Raw genomic sequence first — 23,292 nt, 5'->3', positions numbered from 1 at the left:
TTCTCCGGGTCATTATATATATATGTAAATGGTATAGGTATGTGTAAAATTTTAAAAATATTTTAAGAAAACTAAGAAATATTGAGAAAAAGGAAACATACCTTGTTTAATTTTTTTTCTCATTTTTCAATTTAAACTTCTTTTCTTAAACTCAAGAAATTTTCCGGAATTTTGACTTGAGCTCACACTCACCCCTGTGTTTACCATCTGAACTCCGTCGTTGTGACGAGAAATCTGTGTCTTTCCCCCTCCGGCTGGAGAGTGGGTGAGATTTCTGTTTACATCATACTCCAGTAAATAAAACCTGTTAAAGTCTTATTATTTCAACAAATGTAATTTAAATACAATAACAAAATATCGGGGTTTGTTACCCTGATATGATATATATATATATATATATTTCGAAACTATAATAAATGAGCCGTAGTATACTTTCGAAATGCTGGAAAGTAAGTTGTTTGATGCAAACGTGAAAACTCCATTCCTGTTGCGAGTTACTGAGCTGCGTTTCTTGTCGCCAAGCTTTCGGCAGCTGCAGGGAAAGTTCGCGATATGCCTGGTGTGTTTTAGAATGTTCGCCTATGTTTTCTCCGCCGTTGTACTGCGTGCATAGCCGCTGCCGGCCACTGTTTTGAACACTTATTATAATCACATGCCATTGAATTTACTTTTATAACTTAACTTCATCGTTCTTTGTGTGTTTTTGCCTGATATAAGAACATAAACTTTGGCGTTCTCTAGCGGTTTTGCGATTTGTTTTCGACCATGCATTCTTTGATAAAAATTGTTTGCTTGGGTGTGTACTATCACAAATTTTGCCCATCTTTTTAAAATCATCCTGTATATATATATATATATATATATACATACTAGAGGTCTCTGTCCCCTGCTCACTACCTCTCGCCAACCCCCCATAATTGCTACGCAATTACATTTTCGTTCGCTTCGCGAACAAACTTAAAGTCGTTTTCCTGTAGATTAGCTGGCAATTTTTCTGCACCAACATCACATAGAGAGAATATGGTAAGATTGTAAAATGTCAGGGGAACTTATTATCAATATTATAAACTTATATAAAGCAATTTCAATTACAAACATTATAAAGTTATACAAAAGCGCGGAAGCAATATTATTTAGCACATTACTATGGGGCATTAGCCGGAGATTAATCTCCGTATCCGAAGCACGCGTGGTAGAGCCTAACTTAAATCATTGTTTATCTTATAGGATGCCGGACGCTCCCTATATGGTGCTTTATCTCCCCCCCCCCAGTAATTTAAATTTTAAACAAAAAACAATTAAAACCTGATGAAAAAAAAAACTTTACAAAAATTACAAACAAATTAAAACATGTAATATTAATAAGTTGATTCTAAGTAATATTTCAAAAGCAAATACCATTGCAAGTAATTGCTCAATTAACTTCAATACTGTCAACTGATAAAATATTTTAGTTTCAATCAGAAGTATTCGTAAGTACACCAAGATATTCGTTTTCATTTAAACGTCTTGACTTTTCAATGTTTCTTCGCCGCGCATTCCGCCGTCGCGTATTGATAGCACTACGATTATTTTCCAGTTAATTTTGTGCAGCTAAATCATGTTCAGCTCTATGCCGCTGTTGATATCGCCTAAGATATTCACGGCGATCCATTTTTTATAAAAGATACAAGTATTTTAGAGTAAACTTTGTTCAATATATTTTGATAATTTGGAATGTAAATAGTTTTTTGAGAGAGTTTTGATTCGTGCTTCCAATATCTCTACCCGATTTATCAAAGCTATTAAAATATGTTGGAATTCTAAAATAAATAACAGCGTTCTATCAAAACAAACATTTTATTATAAAACTTTAGAACAACTATCTTTCTACATTGCCACTTAAAATTATTAATAAACACTGGATAATATTGCGTTAATGACACTTTTATCTAATGACGTCATAAACAATCGTTTGTATAAAGTAGAGCCCCTGAATTAGACTTATATTTGATAGTATAGGAGCCTTAGCATAAAGTTTAGTTCATAGTAATCATTTATAATCGTTTGCATAAATAATCGTTCAGTATTTTTATAGCTTTACGTAACAAGTGTGAGATTTTTTTTTTTTTTTNTTTTTTTTTTTTTTTTTTTTTTTTTTTTTTTTTTTTTTTTTTTTGAATGGCGATGTTATAATTTTGTTGTAGAGTTAACAAATCTTCCTTTTTATAAACGTAATAGTAGAGTTTTCTTAATTATTTAATTTGAAGTCTAATGAGTTTTATTTGAGGTCAGTTTGTATTTTGCATTTTTTGACAGCATTATTAAAAATTATGACCTTTTCACATACATGCGTTCTCAATTTTGATTGGCTGTTTTGTGCGTTACTCACCAGATGTCTTCTCTCATTGGCTATGTGTTATCATTCCACTCTCTTCTTATATATAAAGATATATTAATGACAATATTATTATTTAAATTACTAAGCATGAAATTTTTACTATTTTTTAACTCCGTATTTAAAAGTTCAACTTAGAATTTTTTACAGAAGATTGCATAATTATTCTTAGCATTGTCTAAGGAGATAATTACTTAATTACTTAATTGCTTAACTGATCAAACAATTTTAGAAACGTTTGTTGAATTGTTACTGCTATTTAAATTTCCCTTATTATTGAAAGCAAAGTTTTTAAAATAATAATAAACAGCCCATTTCCATTCTGTTAACATACCTAAAGGTAAAGAGAATCTATTTGGTATCTTTAAACAAAAACTATTGGGATCATTAAGAAAATATTTTAGAATTTTACTAATTGATATATGGTAAATGGGTCTAATGGGCTATGGGATATGGTAATGGGCTTTTTACCATTGAATTCCTAAGTTTTCTATAATATTTAAATTACAAGTAATATTATGTTTATCAACAAAATCAATATATTTCATTATTTTTATTTAATAAAACTTATTAATTTTCTTCGCTTTCCTCTTTTTATCCTTTTTGTGTGTGTATATATATTTACTTTATATACTTACCTATATAACTTTAAAAACCTACATCCTTTGTTCAATCCGAAAATAAACCAAATATTTAATGACCAGTTTATAGCTTTAATATTAAATCTATCTTCAATGTAAGTTTTTTTAAAAATGAATTGATTTTTGAAAGAGTTCAGGTAATAACAGTATCATTTTTCAGGGGCATTCAGTTTATATGATTTTGACAGTGACGGCTACGTGTCCAGGGAAGAGATGCTGGACATTGTCCGAGCCATCTACAGGATGCATGGCAAAGAGGGAGAACCAGAGGAGAAGACTGCCGCACACCAAAGAGTCGATGAACTCTTCACCAAATTAGACACGGTATATATCTACTACGTTGAAATACCAACACTCAAGAGCACCGAATATGTGGGGTTTGCATGGGCGACTATGGCGACTTTTTTTGATCAAAAAAGCGTCCGAAAGAAACTATTTTGTTAAAAAAAAAAGGTTGGGCCTTCATGCAGATTTAGGCAACTATTTCCTCATATGGTGTCGTATTTAATGCAATAGCGCTTTTTCTGTTTTCCAATTCCTGAAAAAAACTGTGTTTTACTTACATTCAGGAGTGAGTAAAGAGGAGTTGAAGGACAGTGGCGGAAATGAATCATAGTTGTAGTTCAATTGATTGTTTCATCGATCATTCAAATCGTGAGTTATTTTATTAATAGAGGGATTTTTTTTAAACCTTTAGAACTCCGTAAATTAAGACATCGCTTCGAGTAGTACAGTATCGACCCAATTTTATTTACAAATCCTCCGATTTAAACATATCGTGATTCGTTTTCACGTTTTCATATCATTTTAGAAGAAAACAATGATAGTTTTCATGAGATTTAAAAAAAAAAAAAAAAAAAAAGACATCGCGATTTACGCAATTTAAAACGAAAATTTCAGATTCACTTGTTTTAAAAATTAGATATCGAGATTTTTATTCACACAATCTTAAAATCGAAAACCGCTATTCATTAACGCACGATTTTAAAATCAAAAAAGTTTTCAAGTGATTTCAAAATCAAACACCGTTAAAATAAAATCACTTGATTTCAAAGCGTTGATGAGCGAAAAAAATAAGTTTTGTCTCTCATATTTCAAAACATATTTGTAAACATAAACTCGGTGTTTATGCAGATAGTAAAAAAGTCATAATTTTTATGTAGTTTTTTCCGAAACTTTTATTACTCAAGAAAAATCCAAATCTGTCTATGAATCTATATTAGAAATCTGTAAATAAAAAATATTATTTCTTATAATAATCGGGCCCATCATTTTATTATTTATTCAATTTAGCTTTAAGATGTAGAAAACAAAATTTGGTAAAATAAGACAGTAAAGGAGCATATAAAATTTTCAATTTATGAAAATTTGCCATTTTTTAAATGTAAAAAGGGACAGCAATTATTGATTATATATTTTTTTTTCTTCTGAGATTTCCTATAAATGTTTCGTCTAGGTTGAGACTTCCATAACTGACGTCGAACAGCAGACCCAATTTTAAGTTTACGACTACCGATATTCAACTCCTTAACCTTCTCCTTTTGAACCCAACCCAGAAGGCAAGGGTTCAAGTGTTGGGAATCATTTGCCTTCGTGGAGGACTTATTCATGAAACTTACCCGCATTACATGGAAAACCACGAAAACCTCCCACGATTAGCCTCACGGTAAGGGGATTAATCCATGATCCGTCTACTGATGAAGATATTTTACGTCGGTCGGTGCGAAATGATGGTGCGGTTACGTCGGTCGGTGGGATTCGGACGTCATTGATAAGCGAGACTGCTTTATCCCCTGAGCCACCGCGACTCTGTATAACCTATTATGCAAATTATTTTGAATTTTGCTATCCATATCTTGTTAAATAAATTTGTACACTTATATCTATTAAGACCCGGTATTTCGCTCTATTATCCTCTTTAACGCTATTTTTCTGCAGGATAATCAGGTCTACCTACGCTTTCAGTGAAATTTAATTTTAGTGGTAGCTGTGTTTATATTTTAATAGATTATATTTTATTTTATAACCGTCGTTGAACAGCCGACCCAATTTCATGGGTTTACGACTACTTACGCTCAACTCCGTAGCCTTGTAATTTTGAACCAATCCAGAAGACAAGGAAACTCCTGGATCAGTACCCCCAGAGGTATTGATGTGTTGTGGGAACATGGAGGACTTTGAGACTCGACAGATTTAACGTGCATCAGTCACCATTTACTACATGGGGAGTCTTCGGCCGGCGAGGATCGAACCTACGACCTCTTAGATATGGGCCCAGCGCCCTACCGACCAGGCTATCCCGGCCCCAATAGATTATATATATTTTTCACACTTATACATGATTTAAAAGTTCGAGCTCTCTCGTGGTGAATCTTTTAAAATATTGGCAACATTACCAGGACCCGCCCCCTCTGCTTCAGTAATGAAGAACTGAACTTTATTGAGGTATTTTCACCTCATAATAGATAAGTAACTGACTAGAACCTAAAACAGCTGTGAAGCCTCCAATGGTCAGACGAAATATCGTTCTGTCCATTTTATTGATTTTCTGACCATTCTATTGCCCACTATGCCGAATGCAGTTTTCTGATTGTTCACTTTGTCATCTATCTGCAAAAAAATCCTTGCTGACATTAAGGCGGTATTCAGCTAAATTTTCACAATGACGATGGCTCACTTAAGCCAATCAGAAGTATGTATTTCTGTAAACCTATCGCCTTTTGCTGTTATGCAGGTTTTTGATTGGCCAAATATATCCATCGACAATTTAGCTGAATTCCGCACTAGAAAGCCATGGATTTACAAAATTTGTGCTCATACGATAGATGAATGAAAACATAAAATTGACGGGTCCTGATATTTTGTTCAAGAAAAGTTCATTCAAGAAGGAAACATAAATAAACTTTCTAATCGATTTGGGGCCTGGGGCAACTGCCCCGTATGCCCCTGCCTCAGAAAGTTACCAAAAATTCTGAAAGCTTCTACCATTCAATGCAAAACGCTTAGCAGTCATGGGATAGTGCAACCGCTGCATATTTGAACGGTTGAGTTAAGGGTGACTGACTCACTTGCAAAATCAGTGGAAGATTCATTCTTTTGGTACTGATTTATATGGATCTTGAAAATTCAATACTAAACATACCATAACAGGTCAATAGACCGTTTAAGAACTTTTGCATCGAAAATGCGTATATCATCTTATCCCTTTTGTACATTTGACTTTTTCTAACAATTATAGACAGTTAATAATCTATTATTATTGTATTTAGTTTGTTTCGAATAATACGTGTCGTATACCTATTTTTACCACAACCGGTCACTTGACCGAGAGAACAATTTATTACTTTATAAGGTGATCGGGTCAGAAATGACGATGTCACGCGTGTTCAACGTATTGCATTTGATGAGCTGCAAAAACCGTCGCGTAGTTCATTCAATCAGAATAACTGTGAATTCAAATTTTAGATGGGCATTTTTATGTCAGAAAAGTGACAAAAAGTTTTGGCCACTAGCAAGATTCTTATCAACCAAATAGGGATAGAGTAGGATATTGTAACGGCAATAATTGATTTGTTCTATATGCGAAAAATATGTTTGCGGAAGCACCCAGTATATGTAAAAAATGCATTGAGCAATGAATTAAGAATTCTTTGTGTTTGTCATACGTAAAGAGTGGCGCAATTTCTTTTAATTTAATAAATCGTTTAATGAATTATAGTTTATTTCCTTCCTAACATCCGTATTTCATACATTCAATCAAGAAACATGGGTGTCTATTAAGTGTTCATCTACTATTTGAATTGATGTCAGTGTATCTTTTTAAGGATCAAGATGGCAAATTGAGCCGTGAAGAATTCTGTAAAGGTTTCAAGAACGATGCCTGGATCATTAAAGCCCTCCTCTTGAAATCTCCACTGGCAAGCACCTCTACGACCTCTCTACTCATTCCAGAAAGTGAGACCAGTCCCAAAAAGTCCTCCTCCACATCATGCACGGCTTCTGTCGGCAACGGTCTACACTAACTTAGAGAAGGAGCACACCACCTTAATATTTAAGGTTTATTTTGCGTGTCTTATGAAAGTACCTTATCTCCAATTTCACTCGCAGAACGCATCCGCTTCATTCTCACAACGACTCCATCATAAACTTTTTAAATACTAAATAATGTATGATTTTAAACCTTTAACCGTTTATCCCGAGTTGCATTGCAGAATCACGTTTTGTTTTATCACGTTTTTATTCGGCTGGAAGCGAAAAATAATCTGCTGAGATTAGACCAATATTTGTTTGTGGGACGTGTTTTGTACATACAATTGTATATACACGATGGGTGGATGAATTTACGTAGAAAAAAAAGGGAGTGTGAAAGGAGGATCTTTCAGATGTGAACAAAGACTCATATTTAACTTTTTTCATTTGCGCGAGATAATTTGAGATAGTAAACAAATGGATAAAAGGTTGATTCAAAAAAATTGATTAGGGTAGCGGTAAAAGCCTTCGAGCGATAGTCAAGGAAATTTTTTTTGAATTCTTAAAAGTGAAAAAATTTTTGTGGTTCTTAATTTTAAAATTAAACAATGCATATTTTTATATAGCAATCTATTTTCAATTCACAATGTAAAGTAATGTTTTACGAAATATTTCAAACAGGTAATATGATTAAGATAGATCAGATATAAGGGAAAAATTATTACTTAAGTGAAAATTGTGTTGCTTTTGGGAAATGATGGGGCAGATTTTTCAAATTGGCTAGTATCAATTTTTAATGGCCTATTAATATCAAATATTTTCATTTTTAATACCCATTCATTCTATTTAGAAGATGCACAAATCACTTGATTCCTGGTCGCCTGTCTCTTTTGTTACCTTTTTTATCAAATTTTCTGCTCGACAGTTCGACAACAAATACTTCATTTTTCAGCATTTATCGCAGAACAATTATATTTACTTTTTTTTATCGTGCTTTTTATAATACCTTGTGTGTAAATATATTCCTTCCTTTTCAATTGTTAATATTCAGTATAGTTTGTTTATTAAATTATTTAGAATTGTTTTCTCTGAAGAATCTACATGTTTATGCTTTGATTCTCTAAAATGATATATTCTAATTGCTTTTTAAAGAGTCTCGTGATTTTGTTTCACCATTTTTAACGGAGCACGTAAAGAATCCCTTTTACCCATTGGCAAAATTGTACTTGGTTTGGAATGGATTTGAGTCCACACACTTTTCAACTGTGTTCCAGATTAACAGTAAACAGTGCAACATGCGTTGCTAGGGCGACCGTTGCCGTTTTTCTTTTCACTAGCAGGCATTTTAATGTATTTACATAATAATAATTTATTTTTATATTCCCTTTATTATTAACGTATAATGACTGGCTTGACGCTGATTTCAATATAAATATGAATACTGAAGAAGAACACGTTTTGTGAAACACGTACATAGGCAATGATATGAAAATGAATTCGACGACAAGCATCAATGGAGACAGTTTTTTACAACCCATGATTTGAAATGGTGTGGCGTTTAACGAAGTCCATCCAGATGGAAAAAGAATTTGACCCATGGGTAGCCAGTGATCGTCACAGATCTTTTGTTATGGTTTCATTTATCTTTTTAATCCAATTTGACAGATCTATTTATCCTAGCGATCTTAACACATTCTTTACATTTCCAAAATACAGCACTCGAGGGTCTTTCTCGCATATGTTAATGAATTTAATCAACTACTTACGGTTCCACAACAGAAATAAAACAACTCAAATTAGAATTGCCACAAAAATGAATGAAATTGGAGATGAAGTCTTCTAAAGGAATTACTTCGATCGGCTATCTAGGTTTTTTGCAATCTTCCAATAGTTAATATATATAAAACTCAACAATAATTAAAAAATGAACAATTATCTATTTTTTCTCTCCATAAAATCGTAGAATGTTATTCATAAAATATAATCGAACAAGCAGAGGGCGACATTCAGGAAAGCGATCGAGATTTTATTTCCTTTTATCGAAAATTAGTTCCTATACTCTTTGCAAATAGTCTCAAGGAACTCACTCGATTTCCCCATTCCCCACACTTTCCTCCTCTTCCTTTAGCAAATCTTAATTTTTTTATTATCCCCTATGCAAGTAGATTCCAGCAGAAATGGTATGCAGTGGGAAGAAAAACTAGATTTGTCGATAAGGCAAAAAATTGTGGGGAAATCTTTATACCGGTTTAACTCTGTACTGATTAATTATCAATATTCTGATGCTTGAAGCATTCTGATGGTGGATTTCACTGCTAAGACCAAGCTTTGTTAATTTCTTTTAAAAAGTAATACAGTCAAACCCCACTATAGTGAACATGGTTTATAGTGAATGAAATGTTTGCTCCCCTGTCTTGCTGTACACATATAAAATTATTTTTTGTGTATAGAGTGAACTAAAAGAAGAGAGGATATTATGAACTTTTTTCCTTCATTTTTTCTTGTAATTTTGACATTTTTACATAAAATACATATATATATACCGATTTTTAAAACCATCAATTGAGTGGAATGTAGCCTTTTTTCTTGCTTACTTCTTCTATCTCAGTTCTCCCCTCCTTAATTAAAGGCCATCCCTCAATTTTCTTTGCACGCAGGACGGCGAGTTACAAAGGATAGAAGTGAACGCATTTTTTGTGATTGTTTTTTAATCATTTTTGTATTTCTTTTTATGGATCATTTATTTAAATAATGTGTCATAAAAGGGAACAGTTCTGAAAAATGAGTTAAAATTGTTTGCAGTATGGATAAAGTGAACTTCCGGTTATAGTGAACCGAAATTTCAGTTTCTTGAAAGTTCACTATAGCGGGGTTTGACTGTATAAATTTAAGTTTAAAGGATCATGTCTCTGGAGAACAAATAAGTCTAAATAAATAAAACAAATTTTTTTAAATAATTTGTGAATGCATTTCGTTACATTAGTCTTAAGTATATATATTTATATTCCTTGTCCAAAGTGTATTAACATTTTTAAAACCTACTTATTTTCCGATTAATAATTTTTAAAACTGAAGGCATCATCAAAATGTGAAAGATGATTATCAAAGTCAGATAAAACCAAAATACACATGCTTCAAGCATGTCTTTTGTGTGCATTTAATAAATTTCTTGTCGAAAGTATAGTTATTAGAACTTACATATCAGGAATTTATAACTAAGCGAGTAAAAAAAAAACTAATGGCTTGCTCAAAGTTGGACGAATGATTATCGAAGTCAGATGAAACTAAAATACGTTCGCCACCCTTTAGGAACTGTAGACGAGTTGAATGGGGCTAATATACTAGTTATTTCTCCTTTTCTCAGATTGGCTTTAATGATGGGTCAGATTCTAAATACATTTTTGTTGTTTTCTTATAGCTAATTGATATTACTTTGCAACCCATAAACTGTTTTTCCCGAATAACAGAATAGGAAATAATGTTAAGAAAATTAGAAATTTCAAAATCTTTTTTTCTCGCTAGATATTTTGCAATCAGAATATTTCCATGTAAGAATTTGCATCCACGGGGTTTTGTCCAAGCGAGTCTGAGGACCCCCGTGGCGACGCAGCGACATTGTCGCAGAAAGTTATAGAGTTCTCGCAGAAAGATTTTCCTTTTGAAAAAAAAAATTACTTTTCTTTAATACAGAAATTGACACGTAATATTTGAATCACTTAGATAATCACTTTTTGAAGCGCTCAATTTACGCCAACAATAGTATCGTCAATCGATTTCCTATTGTATCTTCGGCAGTTATTGATATTGATGATCACGATGATTTTAAATATCTCGAGATATTTCTAACACTAGGGAAAATTCGAATAGTACATTTGAGTACTTACTTTCTAAGGCAATCATTCTGTCGAATTTTTGGCAGCTATTGCTCTTGATTTCTCCACAGTTTTCAAATCCTATATTATGAATACAACAACCTAATCTCGAAACACGCATTTGAGAAGTCCGATTTGTGTGATTTCGTCATCCATCTTTTTTTCGGCAATGACTACTGCGGATTTCTTGATTTTTTATAATTTTGTTTTATTGTGAGGGTTATTTGAAAAATGCGAAAAAGGAAATAATATGCGCACCAGCAAAATGCGAGAATAAAAAAATTATTATTAGAATAATTATAGAAATATTAGAATAAAAAATTATTACATGTCCAAATAAAAATTTTATTTTTATCTTTTTCGGTTTGTAAACAAAGCGCTTTTGTTATTTTAAATGAGTAACATATATGTTTGTTATTATTGAAAGTATCTTTGCAGAATGATATTGGAGAGTTTTGTCGCAGATAGCTCGAAGAAGAAAATTCTGCTACAGGGCTGAGAACATGCACATACGAGATTCTGATTCGTGTATTGAAACCTCTAAATCTTAATCTGGAATCTTATTTATCGAATCAAGTTTTTTAAAAAAAAGTTCTTTTTTTTTAAAAAAAAAGCTAGTCATTTTAGGGTTAGCCCAACACATAGTTATTAAAAAGTAAATTACACATTATAAAAAATCCTGCAGTAATGACGCAGCATTGATTTAAAAACACAATTTCGCGAAAAAAAAGGCATTCGAAACAATCCTTAATGTATGTACATAATGTTATGTCGCATGAACACTCTATTTTGTGTGCCTTATTCTTTAGACGCTAGGGGATAATTCAGTTAAATATTCTTCTATTTTGTTCATATATATTCTGTGATATAATTTTAATGCTTTATGGAGCAATAATCTATGGATTTTTAACAGTTTTTATTACCTCATTCATGTTATAATTGTAAAAAGCATAAAAGAGCGATAGTAGTTGCATAATTCACTTATGAAGCAAATACATTAGTAGATCAAGGAAAATGTAATTTATTTCAACTATCTTATTGCAATACTTCCGTAACAAATATAAATAATGAATCAAACTAAAATGTGACTTTCAGTGTTAAACATAAAATGTATTGATTATTGTGGTGTATTATAATACGAATCGATCCAATAAAACATTGAAATGAAATTTTGTTGCGAATATTCATTTATTGTAGTGCAGAAGACAAGAACGAAATAAGTAAACGCCAGTTAATGTGGTATTCCAAAAGTTTCAATTTTATTACCCGTGAAAAGATGATAAAGAATCTATCATCGGGTATAACTTGCATCAAATAGATATTGTAATAAAAAAGCACATTCGATTGAAAGTCTGTATTTCTTCACCTATTTTATTTAACACGGTGCATCACCAAAATAATCTCAGTACAACTGTCCTCGTTAAACCGCAAAGGGCAGGTCGTCGGCTACCAAGTTGTAGTTTATTTGCGTCGCACCAGAGCTGCACAATGGGCTGTTGGCGACGTCCTGGGAAACATCCCTGATTCGGATACATGCCATCACAATTTTGATCCTCTGGAGAGGGGATGACTCCCCCGCTTCGGTAGACCAACGACTAGCACTCGAAGTAGAGCACTTTACGGTAGAACAGTTTGACGAGGACCCATACCGCACACTCTCGGTCCCTATCTGATCCAAGTGGTCACCCACCCGCACACTGACCGCAGACAGTGATGCTTGGCTTCGGTGATCTGATGGGAACGATGTCTCACCGATCAGTCCACTGCGGGACGGTCAAAATTATGATGGCTTCTCTTTGGATCATCCTCAAAGATGTTTCTCAGACCATCATCAAAAGCCCATTGTCCAGGTCTAGTGCGACGTGAATAAATTACTACTACCGTATAGTAAAATATGCTGTTGGTGTTTGCGTCGCACTAGAGCTGCACTAGGGGCTATTGGATCTGGGAAACATCCCTCGGATTGATCCTGGGACAACGTATATACGTCACATCCCGTTTTACAGGGAGAACTCCTTCACACACTATCCGCCCATCCGCAGTTGGTAATTTTGACCTGAACCAGAGCACGATCCATCACATTCTGATCCAGTACCTCCGGAGGTATTGGTTTGTTATAGGCACTTGGAGGATTTTGTGACCCCGACAGATTCACCAGTCACCATTTTTTACATGGGGACTCTTTTGTATTCAGATTTCAATACTCTATCCTTGATGTACATGGACCACGCCAAGACCCTCTATTATTAGAATTGCCTCCCTTTTCTCTTAAGAAGTCATTGATTTTATATTTACCAATATGATTTCCTATTTAACCATAATTACCACTCTGCAGAATAAATTTTTATATAGTATATAAACAGATTTATAGTTAATACATATATAACACTAAAATTTGAAGAATCTTATTGTGTCCCCAAAGTATGCAGATCGATATAATGTTACATCCCTCTACAACACTCTATTTATTGGTTCACCAAACTATTGTTGTACCGAGGTTTTACTGTATTTGAATATTGAGGATACATTAACACAGTGTCATAAATATACACTATTAGTTTTAGAAAAGAATATTGATCATACTACGATGTTTATTCAAAAACATATACTTAGAGTAAAAGATTATGAGAAAATTTTTTTGAGTGTATCAGGTCAGTTTTTTTTTTTCTTGAATTCTAAAATGAAGAAAACGGACAATAAGAAGTTCATTGAAAAAGTGGTTAAAATTATGTTCAAAAAGCAATTTTCTAAAAACATATTGAGTGAGTTTTTGAAAAACACGCAACTTTTTTCACATAAAACCTAAACAATTTTAAGAGCGAGAATCACTTCAAACACCACACAACGTTGAGATTGCAAAGAGACATTTACTTCGATTACATAACTGATCAAAACTTAAATATAACATTTACTTAACAACTACTTAAAAACAGTACAAGGACAAAAAAGTTACATGTTTCTTTGTTGTTGACAAACTGGAGGGTCCAGTACTGAGAGTACTTCATGGTAGTATTCGACAAAACCATCTATTTCCACTATTTCTTTTGTTTTATATAATCAAAAACCTGCATTTCATGTTTAAACTTGGCCATATTATTAGAGGCACTATAAGATTCTATATAAAATCTTAATAACTCAGGTGATACTCTATACAGCTGTATTGTTTTAAACCGGTTTGCACTTGTTTACGGTCGTATATTAATGGGTTAACATTGTAATGCATTACGTTAAAAATTAATACAAATTGTGTAAAATATCTCCTGAATAAAAACAAATGACAGTCTAAACATAAAAGTACAGCCTATTAAACTAGTGCAAAACATGGCATTAATTACAGTGCCTCTCATAATTTGATCTAATTGTTACACTATAAAGATATAATAAATATTCTATGTTTATGTAATATTTCGTCATCCAATCGTCAAATTTATATCATTTAACCCATTGGTACAAGAACGTAAACAAGTGCAAACCGGTTTACAATAAAGCTGTATCACCCTCAAAGAATCTTATAGAGCGTCTAATAATTTGACCAGGTCTTGTAAGCAATTGCGATACACACATTACGTGCCGAAGATTTTGGTCGTACAGCAACAAAACAAGCATTACAACATTGTTCATTGTTATGTACACACATTCTTTCCTTCATAGATGAAACACAGTTCGGTACTCAATCGTGAACCATTTGTACCAGGTTTGCAACTATTTCTTTTTGCCTCGGCTTTTTTTATTCAATTTGTCTTGTATTACGAATACGTTCTGTAATCGGATAACTGCCACATGTTTGATGACCCCTCAACGACTTCTAAACTTGAACATCGTAAAATACATTAACATTTCTTAATCCACTCCAATTTAAACGAAAGCACAGTTTACCAAAACAGAAATTCAACCAGAAAGGTTCTGAACGGCATCATTCCACGAGTTCACAGATAATTCACAGCGCAATCACAATTCGTAATGTTTGCAGTCATTCATAGCAAACATGTTACATTGCTAACAATGATTGTAACAATGATGCTTCGAATCAATCAATTTTTTAATCAACAATGTCACCATTTAATTATTGAATCGATCCATGCACAGCTTGCAGTCAAGCCATTGTTGTCCAACAATCAAAAATGTTGTTTAGTCATCAACGAGTTTTCGCATTGTCCCAAGGTACAGCGCATTCAATAAGACAGATCTTTATAATAATAAACGAGATCTTTCTCTAAAAGCCGAATCCAAACACATTTCAGTAACTGAGTCAGGTGTTTCACAAATACCCTTTCATGAAGTGTGTGATAACTTCAGGAAGACAAGGCTCTCGGATTGGGGGTCTTTTATGTTGTGTATTCGACAGTGGATGCATTCCGTGGAGTTGTCTTCGTGTCGTCCCATTCTCCGTCGAAGGACGACGTCCATTCTGATGAAGGGGACGACGTGTACCGTACAGTGGAGTTACTGAGTGGTTCCACTTCCTCTCTGTGGTTTCGACCTTGCCTCCTGCATGGTACTTGTTCGAAATCTATGTGGAAACCTCTGTGGACAAAACTGCCCCGGTCAGAATGGAACATAATGGCTATGGTGGAAGAATCATTCCACGGAAACGGTATTTCACCTGCAATAAATTTTTTGTGTGCTTAAAATACAGGAAAGGAAATACAGGTTGCCTAAAGCTAAGCATACAAAGCCCCATATAATAAGAAATATTGCACATACTCAACACATGCATTCTGACATACATACATACCCATACATACACACTGTGCGTATTCAACATACAGTTCCAATTTTTGCAGAAAGCTAATTTTGGTGCTAACAGTTACTATAATATTCTACACTATACCTATAACACTATAACTATATTATAACTTGACTTGCGATTTGCTACTACTTCTACTATAACTTTACTATAACTTACGGTTTATTTGGAATAACTGTCCATCGCAATAACGCCTTCCTTCGATTTCCAAGTAATCTATGATGCAATTTGTTCCGGGCAGTAGATCAAAATCTCTAAAAGTAACTTGCAGACTGCAGAATCCCCTCAGTTGCACAAATGTGTAGATGCAGTGAAGGGATGGGTAACCTCCAGGAAATCGTGGAGATCTAATCATGCCCCGTGGGGCGGAGAAGAAGGTAGATTCGCACCCGGATGAAGGCGTAGAAGGTGAGCCACTCGTTCGTGATGATGCTGAAAGAATCAACAGTTGAGTTTAATTTATACAAAAAATAAGCATTATTTCTTAAATGCCTTTACTTCAATTTTTTTAAATATCCCCTCTAACTCTAGTCCCATGTAAAATCTTAACTATCAGGTGGCTTTATTGTTTTTTTTATTATACATCTTTATTGTTTTTACGAGGCTGAAACCGGTTTTCACTTGTTTACGTTCGTGTATCAATGGGTTAACGTTGTTGTGATATTACTTAAATTTTTTCCTTCTTTTCCCTTCTTCACTCAGATGCTTCCCAAAAACACAATTTGTCAAAAAAATGGTAACCAGTTTACAACACAAAAGAAAATATTTATTAACAATGGTAAAAGATGAAGAAAGTTAATATAACCAATCCACCTAAACAATTCTCTCCATCAGAGCATTCCCTCTTTCGTCTTTTTACAACATCTACCTTGATGACATCACAACACGGAGGCATGCAATACGTTAAAAATAAATACAAATAAAATCTCCTGAATAAAATCCATTGCACGTATGTTTAAATGTGAAAGTATTGCCTATAAACACGTGCAAATCATGTCATTTTTAAAACACGTGTCATAATTATTACAATATAATACCTGATATAATAAATATTCCATAATTATAAAATATATCGTCGAATTAGTTCAATCGTCAAATTCATATTATATATCGTCTCATTGATAGAGTAACGTAAGCAAGTGTCGTAGAAACAATAAAGCTGTATAGTATGATTTTACATAGAATCTAATAATATGGCCGACGACCATCATACCTGGAGATACGGGAAGAAGTGAAGGAACTGAAGGTGGACAGATTCTGTTTTGTCGTACCCTCAGGATGAACCCTTGTTTTGTGGTTGCGTGATCAGAATGGAAGATGATTACTTTTGTTCGATCAGCCGGATGGAACACATAGTTTCCTGAGAGAAAAGAAAGAATCAACCCTTAATTTATAAATATTTTGAAACAACATATTATAACCCATTACAAATATACTGCAACCCGATTTTCAAAAATCAAGGCTTTGTTGTTGTTGTCCATTAAGGCAAGTGGTGAGATTGTTCTCGTTTTGCAGTGGCGCCATCTATGGTTGAGAATTCGATGTCTGCCACACCCATTCATGCATCCATTTCGCAGTAATGAGGTTCAAATAATTGGAAAAAAAATTTATGCGTTGAGAAACGCTGTCATTGGGAATCATTGGTGGAGGAAAACCAGTTTCAAATCTATGAGTACCAGCTAGATTGAAAAGTTAATGCGGTAGGCGCGCCATTCTGACTATTTTATAACCTGCGTCGAACTACTGACCCATTTTTAAACTTGGGATTATCAAGGTTCAACTCCGCAGTCTTGTACCAACCCTGAAAACAAGCTGGATCGAGCAATAGGACAAACAAGCTTTCCTGGAGGACTTCAATGGAATTAACCCACGTTTGAGTTACATGGAGATGGAAAAACTCTCATGGTTAGTCACAGGACAAGAAAATTTTAATTCGTTTATCACTTAGGATATCACTAAGGAAGTCAGTCCTATCGTCGGAATTCTAATCGATCACTTGAGATTCAAAACTGTTCACATTTTTATCGTCTGGTCACAAAATTGTAAAGCCTTCAATTTAACCAGTGCTAGTAGAAAGCCAATGGGGTAAAGAAGAAGAAGACCTCCTGTACCCACACACGTGACGTCAGATAATAGACAAAATGGTGCTGCTTCAGCTACATGAGTTGATAAACGATAAGTTAATTAAATGAGTTGTCTCCTTCTTTTACTTCACTTAGATTTACTATTTTATTGTAACCGTGATATATTTTTGTTGCTCATATCGATGCATAATGAGTTTTCCACATGCCTATCTTTGTGTTAAGTCTCCATGAAATATTTGAGAAAGAATCTCCGTGAAAGAATTTAGAATGTGTCACTTCGACACAGGATGGGGCTCGGCTTACTCGAAATAGAGTGGAAAGAACAGTTGCTAACAAATGCCACGTTTCAACAGCCCATCAGGACCGCACTACGTCACTTGCAGGCATCCCATGGGGTGAAATAAAAAACTAAACAACACAACTAAATCACGCACAAAACTGACAGACTAGTACCAACACAATTCATAAAGCTAAAATAATTCCCTTTTATTTATTTATTATTATTTTTTCATCCTTTCCCTTGATTACTCCTCTATACTCTTGCTTTGATGCAGTTTGAATAGATATCAAATATATTAATGGTACCTATATTAGTATATTTGGTACCCATTAAACTGCACCCATTTCCATAGTACCAAAAGTGCCGATTCACAAAATGAATGAAGCAATATCACTTCTTTAATAATTTTCATATTATTTTGCAACAATTAGTAAGTTATTAGTTTTTATTTTGCTTCAATTCACCAAAATTAATTGAACATCTTTGACTTGCCAATAATAATTTAACTTTTTTTTTTACGTTCTACTAGACGAATTTCATCATTTTTCGTTAGTTTTGCTTTTTAGTACATAAGTTGTTTTTTTACTTTATTGAGTAATTATTACCAGACATCATGGGCGCTTCTCATAGTACCGTTCCCCTACACGAATAAGTACTCTACTTACTTTTTGTTTCATAAATTTAATGATTTTTTTTTCTTCTCTTAAAAGAACTATCGCTCCATTATTCTAGTTTTTAGGTACACAACTTATTCCTTTCTTCCAAATATACCATTGATTTTTAATATACAGTCAAACTCCTGTATAGTGAACCTTCAAGGGACCGAAATTTCAGTTCACTATAACCGGGAGTTCACTATATCGGTACTGCAAACAATTTTAACCCATTTTTCAGAACTGTTTCTTTTATTTAAATAAATAACCAATAAAAGGAAATAAAAAAATGATTAAAAAACAATATGTAATAAATAAAAAAATGTGTTAACTTATATTTTTTATAACTCTTCGTCTTGCGTACAAAAAAAATTAGGTCTGGCCTTTAATTAAGGTCTGGAAAAGTGAGATCGAAACAAACAATGCTGCATTTCACTCAATATATGGTTTTTAAAATCGGTATTTTATGTTGTGTATTTTCAAAAATCATGGAAAAGAATCAGTGGAAGATACTCTCTTCTTTTGGTTATCCACCAAAAAATAAGATGTGTATAAGCAAGGCACGAACATTTCGTTCACTATAGCATTTAGTTTTACTATATCCTATTCAAAGCATCACAAGTTAGAAGCGTTGATCATTGAGTTTATCTGACATAACGACTGTTTTAAGGATCACTTCTTTGGAAAATCTGTAGTTTTATTTTTTAATCAATTTTCAAGTTTAAAAAAAAAACAGGAAAAATTACATTTTTTAGACGTCATAACGTTTGCAGGTACTTTTCGTAGATTTCCATTATATGAGAATGATTTCACATTAAAATTCTTCAGTGGCTGAAAATACTCTATTATAACACATGTCTTTGCCATACAACACAAACAAAAATAATAATAATAAAATAAAGAAATAATAGTAATTCACACCAAACCTTTCTTAATACCGCCTTCAATTGTTTCGTTTTTTTTAAAGTCGCACGTGGCGCCATCTAGATGTGGCACAGACGAATAATCTTATTAAATTGTAATTTTTAGATGTTGAGATGAGATACTTACGAATGGATTGAGGTGGCAGCAATCCACATAATCTCTCCCCATCTATATCCAAGTAATCTCTCTGACATTGGTAATAGTCTTCCAGGTCGAATGTTACAAAGGTCACTTCCAGTCCGCACACCTCTGAGTTTGACCTGATGATGACGTATCGGCAGTGGGTGTCTGTCGGATAGTGGAGTGGGTGACCTGGACTATAAATGGTGAATTCATCCAGTCCAAAACTTTGGTCACAACGAACAGCGGAGGATGGGGAAGGGAGTTCTGAAAAAGAGAACAAGGATTATTGACCAAATTTTGGTTGGCAAACTTGAGCTGTTGTTAAAATAAGAATTTCTCCAGAATTGATGCAGGATCAAAACACCATACTGGTTAGCAACCTTGGTCGCCATACCACCTAGTATTTTTTTCACCAGGTATTTTTCGTTTTTAAAAAAGTGGTATGTTTTCTTTGATCAATTTTTAAATCAAAGAAGAGCCACTCTCTAGTTTTTAAATAGCCATGAAAATCAGACGCTTACAGTTCGTCTTATACTCTATCTAGTGATGATTGTAAGAAGTTTATTAATTGCAACTAACTTGCTTTTTGTGCAACCAACACACATTATTAAAACAGATTTTACGTTGTGGAGATAAATTACGTATGTATGATATGAAATAAAATACGTTTTTTTCTCTCATTTAAGTTCAATTTTCTAAAAATTTTTTATAAATCATTTATGATACGCACAATTATTTTAAGACAAAGTTGCTCATTTAAATCTTTGCTACTGCGCGTTTACTTGAACTATAAGTGCATAAAAGGGAAAAGATAAATGTTTTTACATCTTAAAGTTCTTTTATTCTTAGCAATATATCCTTTTATTTTATCCTTTTAATAGTATTGTTATTCCTTTAATAGTATTTTATCCTTCTAATATAATTTCAACTTCCAAATTACTTCTGTAGATGGCGCTTAAAAATTTGTAGTATTTTGTAGTATTTTTTCAGATAAAGTTGTAGTATTTTTTGATTTCAAAGTCTGGCAACACTGCCTTGAGTTGTTATTAAAATAAGAATTTCAACAGTACTTAAATGACTACAGGATCAAAACACATGGGATCTGTAAAGAATTTGTTTTTATTTGAAGAAGAGCACCCGCGAGCACTTTTTGCTAAAAAATAGTTATTTTGTTAGAGAGATTCTCGTCAGCACCGACTGTCACGTTAGATGCTTGTTTATACAAATTTCACAAAATATTTTATGAAAACTGCCTTTATCTTAAAAAGAACTTAAGATTCTATTAAAAAGAAGAAAAAAACAAAAAAGTTATTTGAGAAATACATAAAATGTTATTCTAAGCTCATCGACACATAGTTTAGCCTATAATGTTACCGAGAATGAAAGAAGTTTTAAAGTTAATATTATTATTAGATTTCATTTTATAACAGCCGACAACTCATGATCAACTCCGTAGCCTTATCATTTTAAACCCTGATCCAGAAGACGAGGGAACACCTGAATTAAGTATTGGGAGAAACTTTCCCTCGTGAACCCCTTTTTTGATGGAACTAACCCGCATTTGCTTTACATGGAGAGAAAAACCACGAAAACCTCACACGGTTAGCCTGACGACAAGGGGTCCTCTAATTCATGATACTCCGTCTACCACTGAGGATATTTCACTTCAGCGCAGTGGTCGGTGCAAGCCGGATGCAAAATTCGCATCGACCCACCCTCGCTGGGATTCGAACTCGGTTCACCTCATTGGAAAGCTCCTGACCCTTTTTTTAAAGAGTTCATTATAAGAGGATCAAAGTGTGATGGGATTGAAATTAGTCGGCTTATTAAGTAACGTTTGAAAAAATACGATTCTTCCTTTTATTAGAATGAATCAAATATTATAAAATGAATTTATTAAATGAAATATGTTTGTGAATTAAAAATAAGAGCCCCCCTCCTCAATAGTGTAGTGAACACACATATTTTATCCAAACTAAACTAAGCTCAGTGGCGCGACAGCCCACAGAGGGCCAAGGCCTTCCGTGCCCATCTCAGTTTTATTAAAACAGTAGGGATAAATTGCCAATCTTTAAAAAAAGTAACACTATGAAATGGAGTGTAAAAATAATGATTCATCATCAGATGATTGATTACTTACGGTCAGTATTTCCACCACTGGAGGTCAGAAGAGAGGAAGTGCAGGGAACTTGACGTCCTCGGATTAAGAAACCGGTTCCGGGAAGAATGTGGTCAGCACTGAAGTGGATTAATTTTTCCGACGTCTGAAAATCGTACATTCCTGAAAATAAAAGATGCCGTCCCTAAATCTGATAATTATAATTTTCACTTGGATAACAATGGCGGAAAATCTTTTTATGTTATGCAAACTAAATAATTTTCGGGTTCAAAAGGTGGTTCTAACTTGGAAATAAACCGGAGAAAAGTGATATCATTTGAAAAGAAACAGATTATATGAACGATTATTGAAAGGTTTTACATTTATCATCAAGAGGATAGAATGGTTAAAAAAAAAAAAAAACTTTTTTTCTGATTGAAATGAATCGGTTGTTCTATAGCATTGTTTCCCAGACTTTTGTGCACCCTTTTCTAAACTTTCCGTAACGCTGTTCACCACTCATAAAAGAATGAATGTATTTTTCACTGGAAACAAAATTGCGCAAAAACTGGCTGTTGACACCACTCATTAATAACTCTGCAAAAAATGGCCAATAGAAAAATATGTCAACTTAAATTTTCATGGTTGTTTTTAAATAAAATGTTTTGAAATTTTCGTTTGTTGCGAGATATTTCGCATAAGAATGCCCGCTAAACTCTTTGGGAAACACTGCTCTATAGGAATCGATAGAATAGGGGTTTAAAACCTTCCGTCGTTGAACCCAATTTTGGGTTTACGACTACTCATGTTCAACTCCGCAATTTTGAACCCAAACCAAAAGACAAGGAAACTCTTGGATCCCAGTGGTATTGATTTGTTACGGGAACATGGAGGACTTTGAGACTCGACGTGCATCAGACACCATTTACTACACGGAGAGTCGTCTTCGGCCGGTGGAGATCGAACTCTTGGACATGCCGACCAGGCTATCCCGTCCTTTCAATACTAGATTGTCAAGAATCTTATTAACCTATAAGAATTTAACTAATGCAACAAAAATATCACCGAAATAATTGCCCGAGGATTACTTAGAGAATATATGGATGGTGTTCTTAATATAAATGTCTCGACCGGCTACAACACAGCTTATTCTGCGAGGCGATATTTTCAAACATATAATTTCATTTTTAATAATAAACACTTCTGAGCTGATGTATTTCATAGGATATTAAGTCATTGTGGTGAACATTTGTTTTAGTTATTTACAGGCGTATCGTTAAAAAAGGGTGACAGCTTCTCGCTTTTTTGGCAGTCCCGATTTGGCCTCTTTTTACAATGACTGTTTATTCTTATGACAAGCCGTGCACCATCATAAGGCTAGATTTATCCAATTGTTCGAATAGCGGGTTCATTTTACAAATGATCATTTAGGTTTAAATCTTCAAGTTGGTATAATGTTGACAAGGTAAGAAGTGTTTTTATAACCATTCTTTTCTTCATATGACAATTCTTATAGAGATTCTG

General features: G+C 33.6%; 2 protein-coding genes across 3 annotated transcripts in view; one reads left to right on the top strand and one right to left on the bottom strand.

The window, feature by feature from the left end:
• LOC107436623 (neuronal calcium sensor 1) overlaps positions 1 to 12,028 on the top strand; it is a 33,245-nt gene extending 21,217 nt beyond the window's left edge. Inside the window, exons 5-6 of one of the 2 annotated variants that reach the window (XM_043051013.2) lie at positions 3,179 to 3,342; positions 6,843 to 12,028. In XM_043051013.2, the coding sequence (XP_042906947.1) occupies positions 3,179 to 3,342; positions 6,843 to 7,040 (362 nt within the window). In that variant the 3' untranslated portion in view covers positions 7,041 to 12,028. The remainder of the gene's footprint in view (positions 1 to 3,178; positions 3,343 to 6,842) is intronic. The other variant, XM_043051012.2, reaches the window with a different exon arrangement.
• A 1,678-nt stretch (positions 12,029 to 13,706) lies between these two features.
• LOC107436626 (cubilin) overlaps positions 13,707 to 23,292 on the bottom strand; it is a 51,724-nt gene continuing 42,138 nt past the window's right edge. Inside the window, exons 17-22 of the mRNA XM_071178171.1 lie at positions 21,811 to 21,951; positions 19,674 to 19,934; positions 16,820 to 16,966; positions 15,766 to 16,038; positions 14,551 to 15,462; positions 13,707 to 14,039 (exon numbers count right to left, since the gene is read on the bottom strand). Coding sequence (XP_071034272.1) covers positions 15,185 to 15,462; positions 15,766 to 16,038; positions 16,820 to 16,966; positions 19,674 to 19,934; positions 21,811 to 21,951 — 1,100 coding nt within the window. The 3' untranslated portion in view covers positions 13,707 to 14,039; positions 14,551 to 15,184. The remainder of the gene's footprint in view (positions 14,040 to 14,550; positions 15,463 to 15,765; positions 16,039 to 16,819; positions 16,967 to 19,673; positions 19,935 to 21,810; positions 21,952 to 23,292) is intronic.

Source organism: Parasteatoda tepidariorum, chromosome 3 (assembly GCF_043381705.1).
Source record: "Parasteatoda tepidariorum isolate YZ-2023 chromosome 3, CAS_Ptep_4.0, whole genome shotgun sequence".
NCBI classification, from domain to species: Eukaryota; Metazoa; Arthropoda; class Arachnida; order Araneae; family Theridiidae; genus Parasteatoda; species Parasteatoda tepidariorum.
The sequence above is the reverse complement of the archived record's forward strand: the minus strand, read 5'-3'. Positions and strand labels throughout refer to the sequence as shown.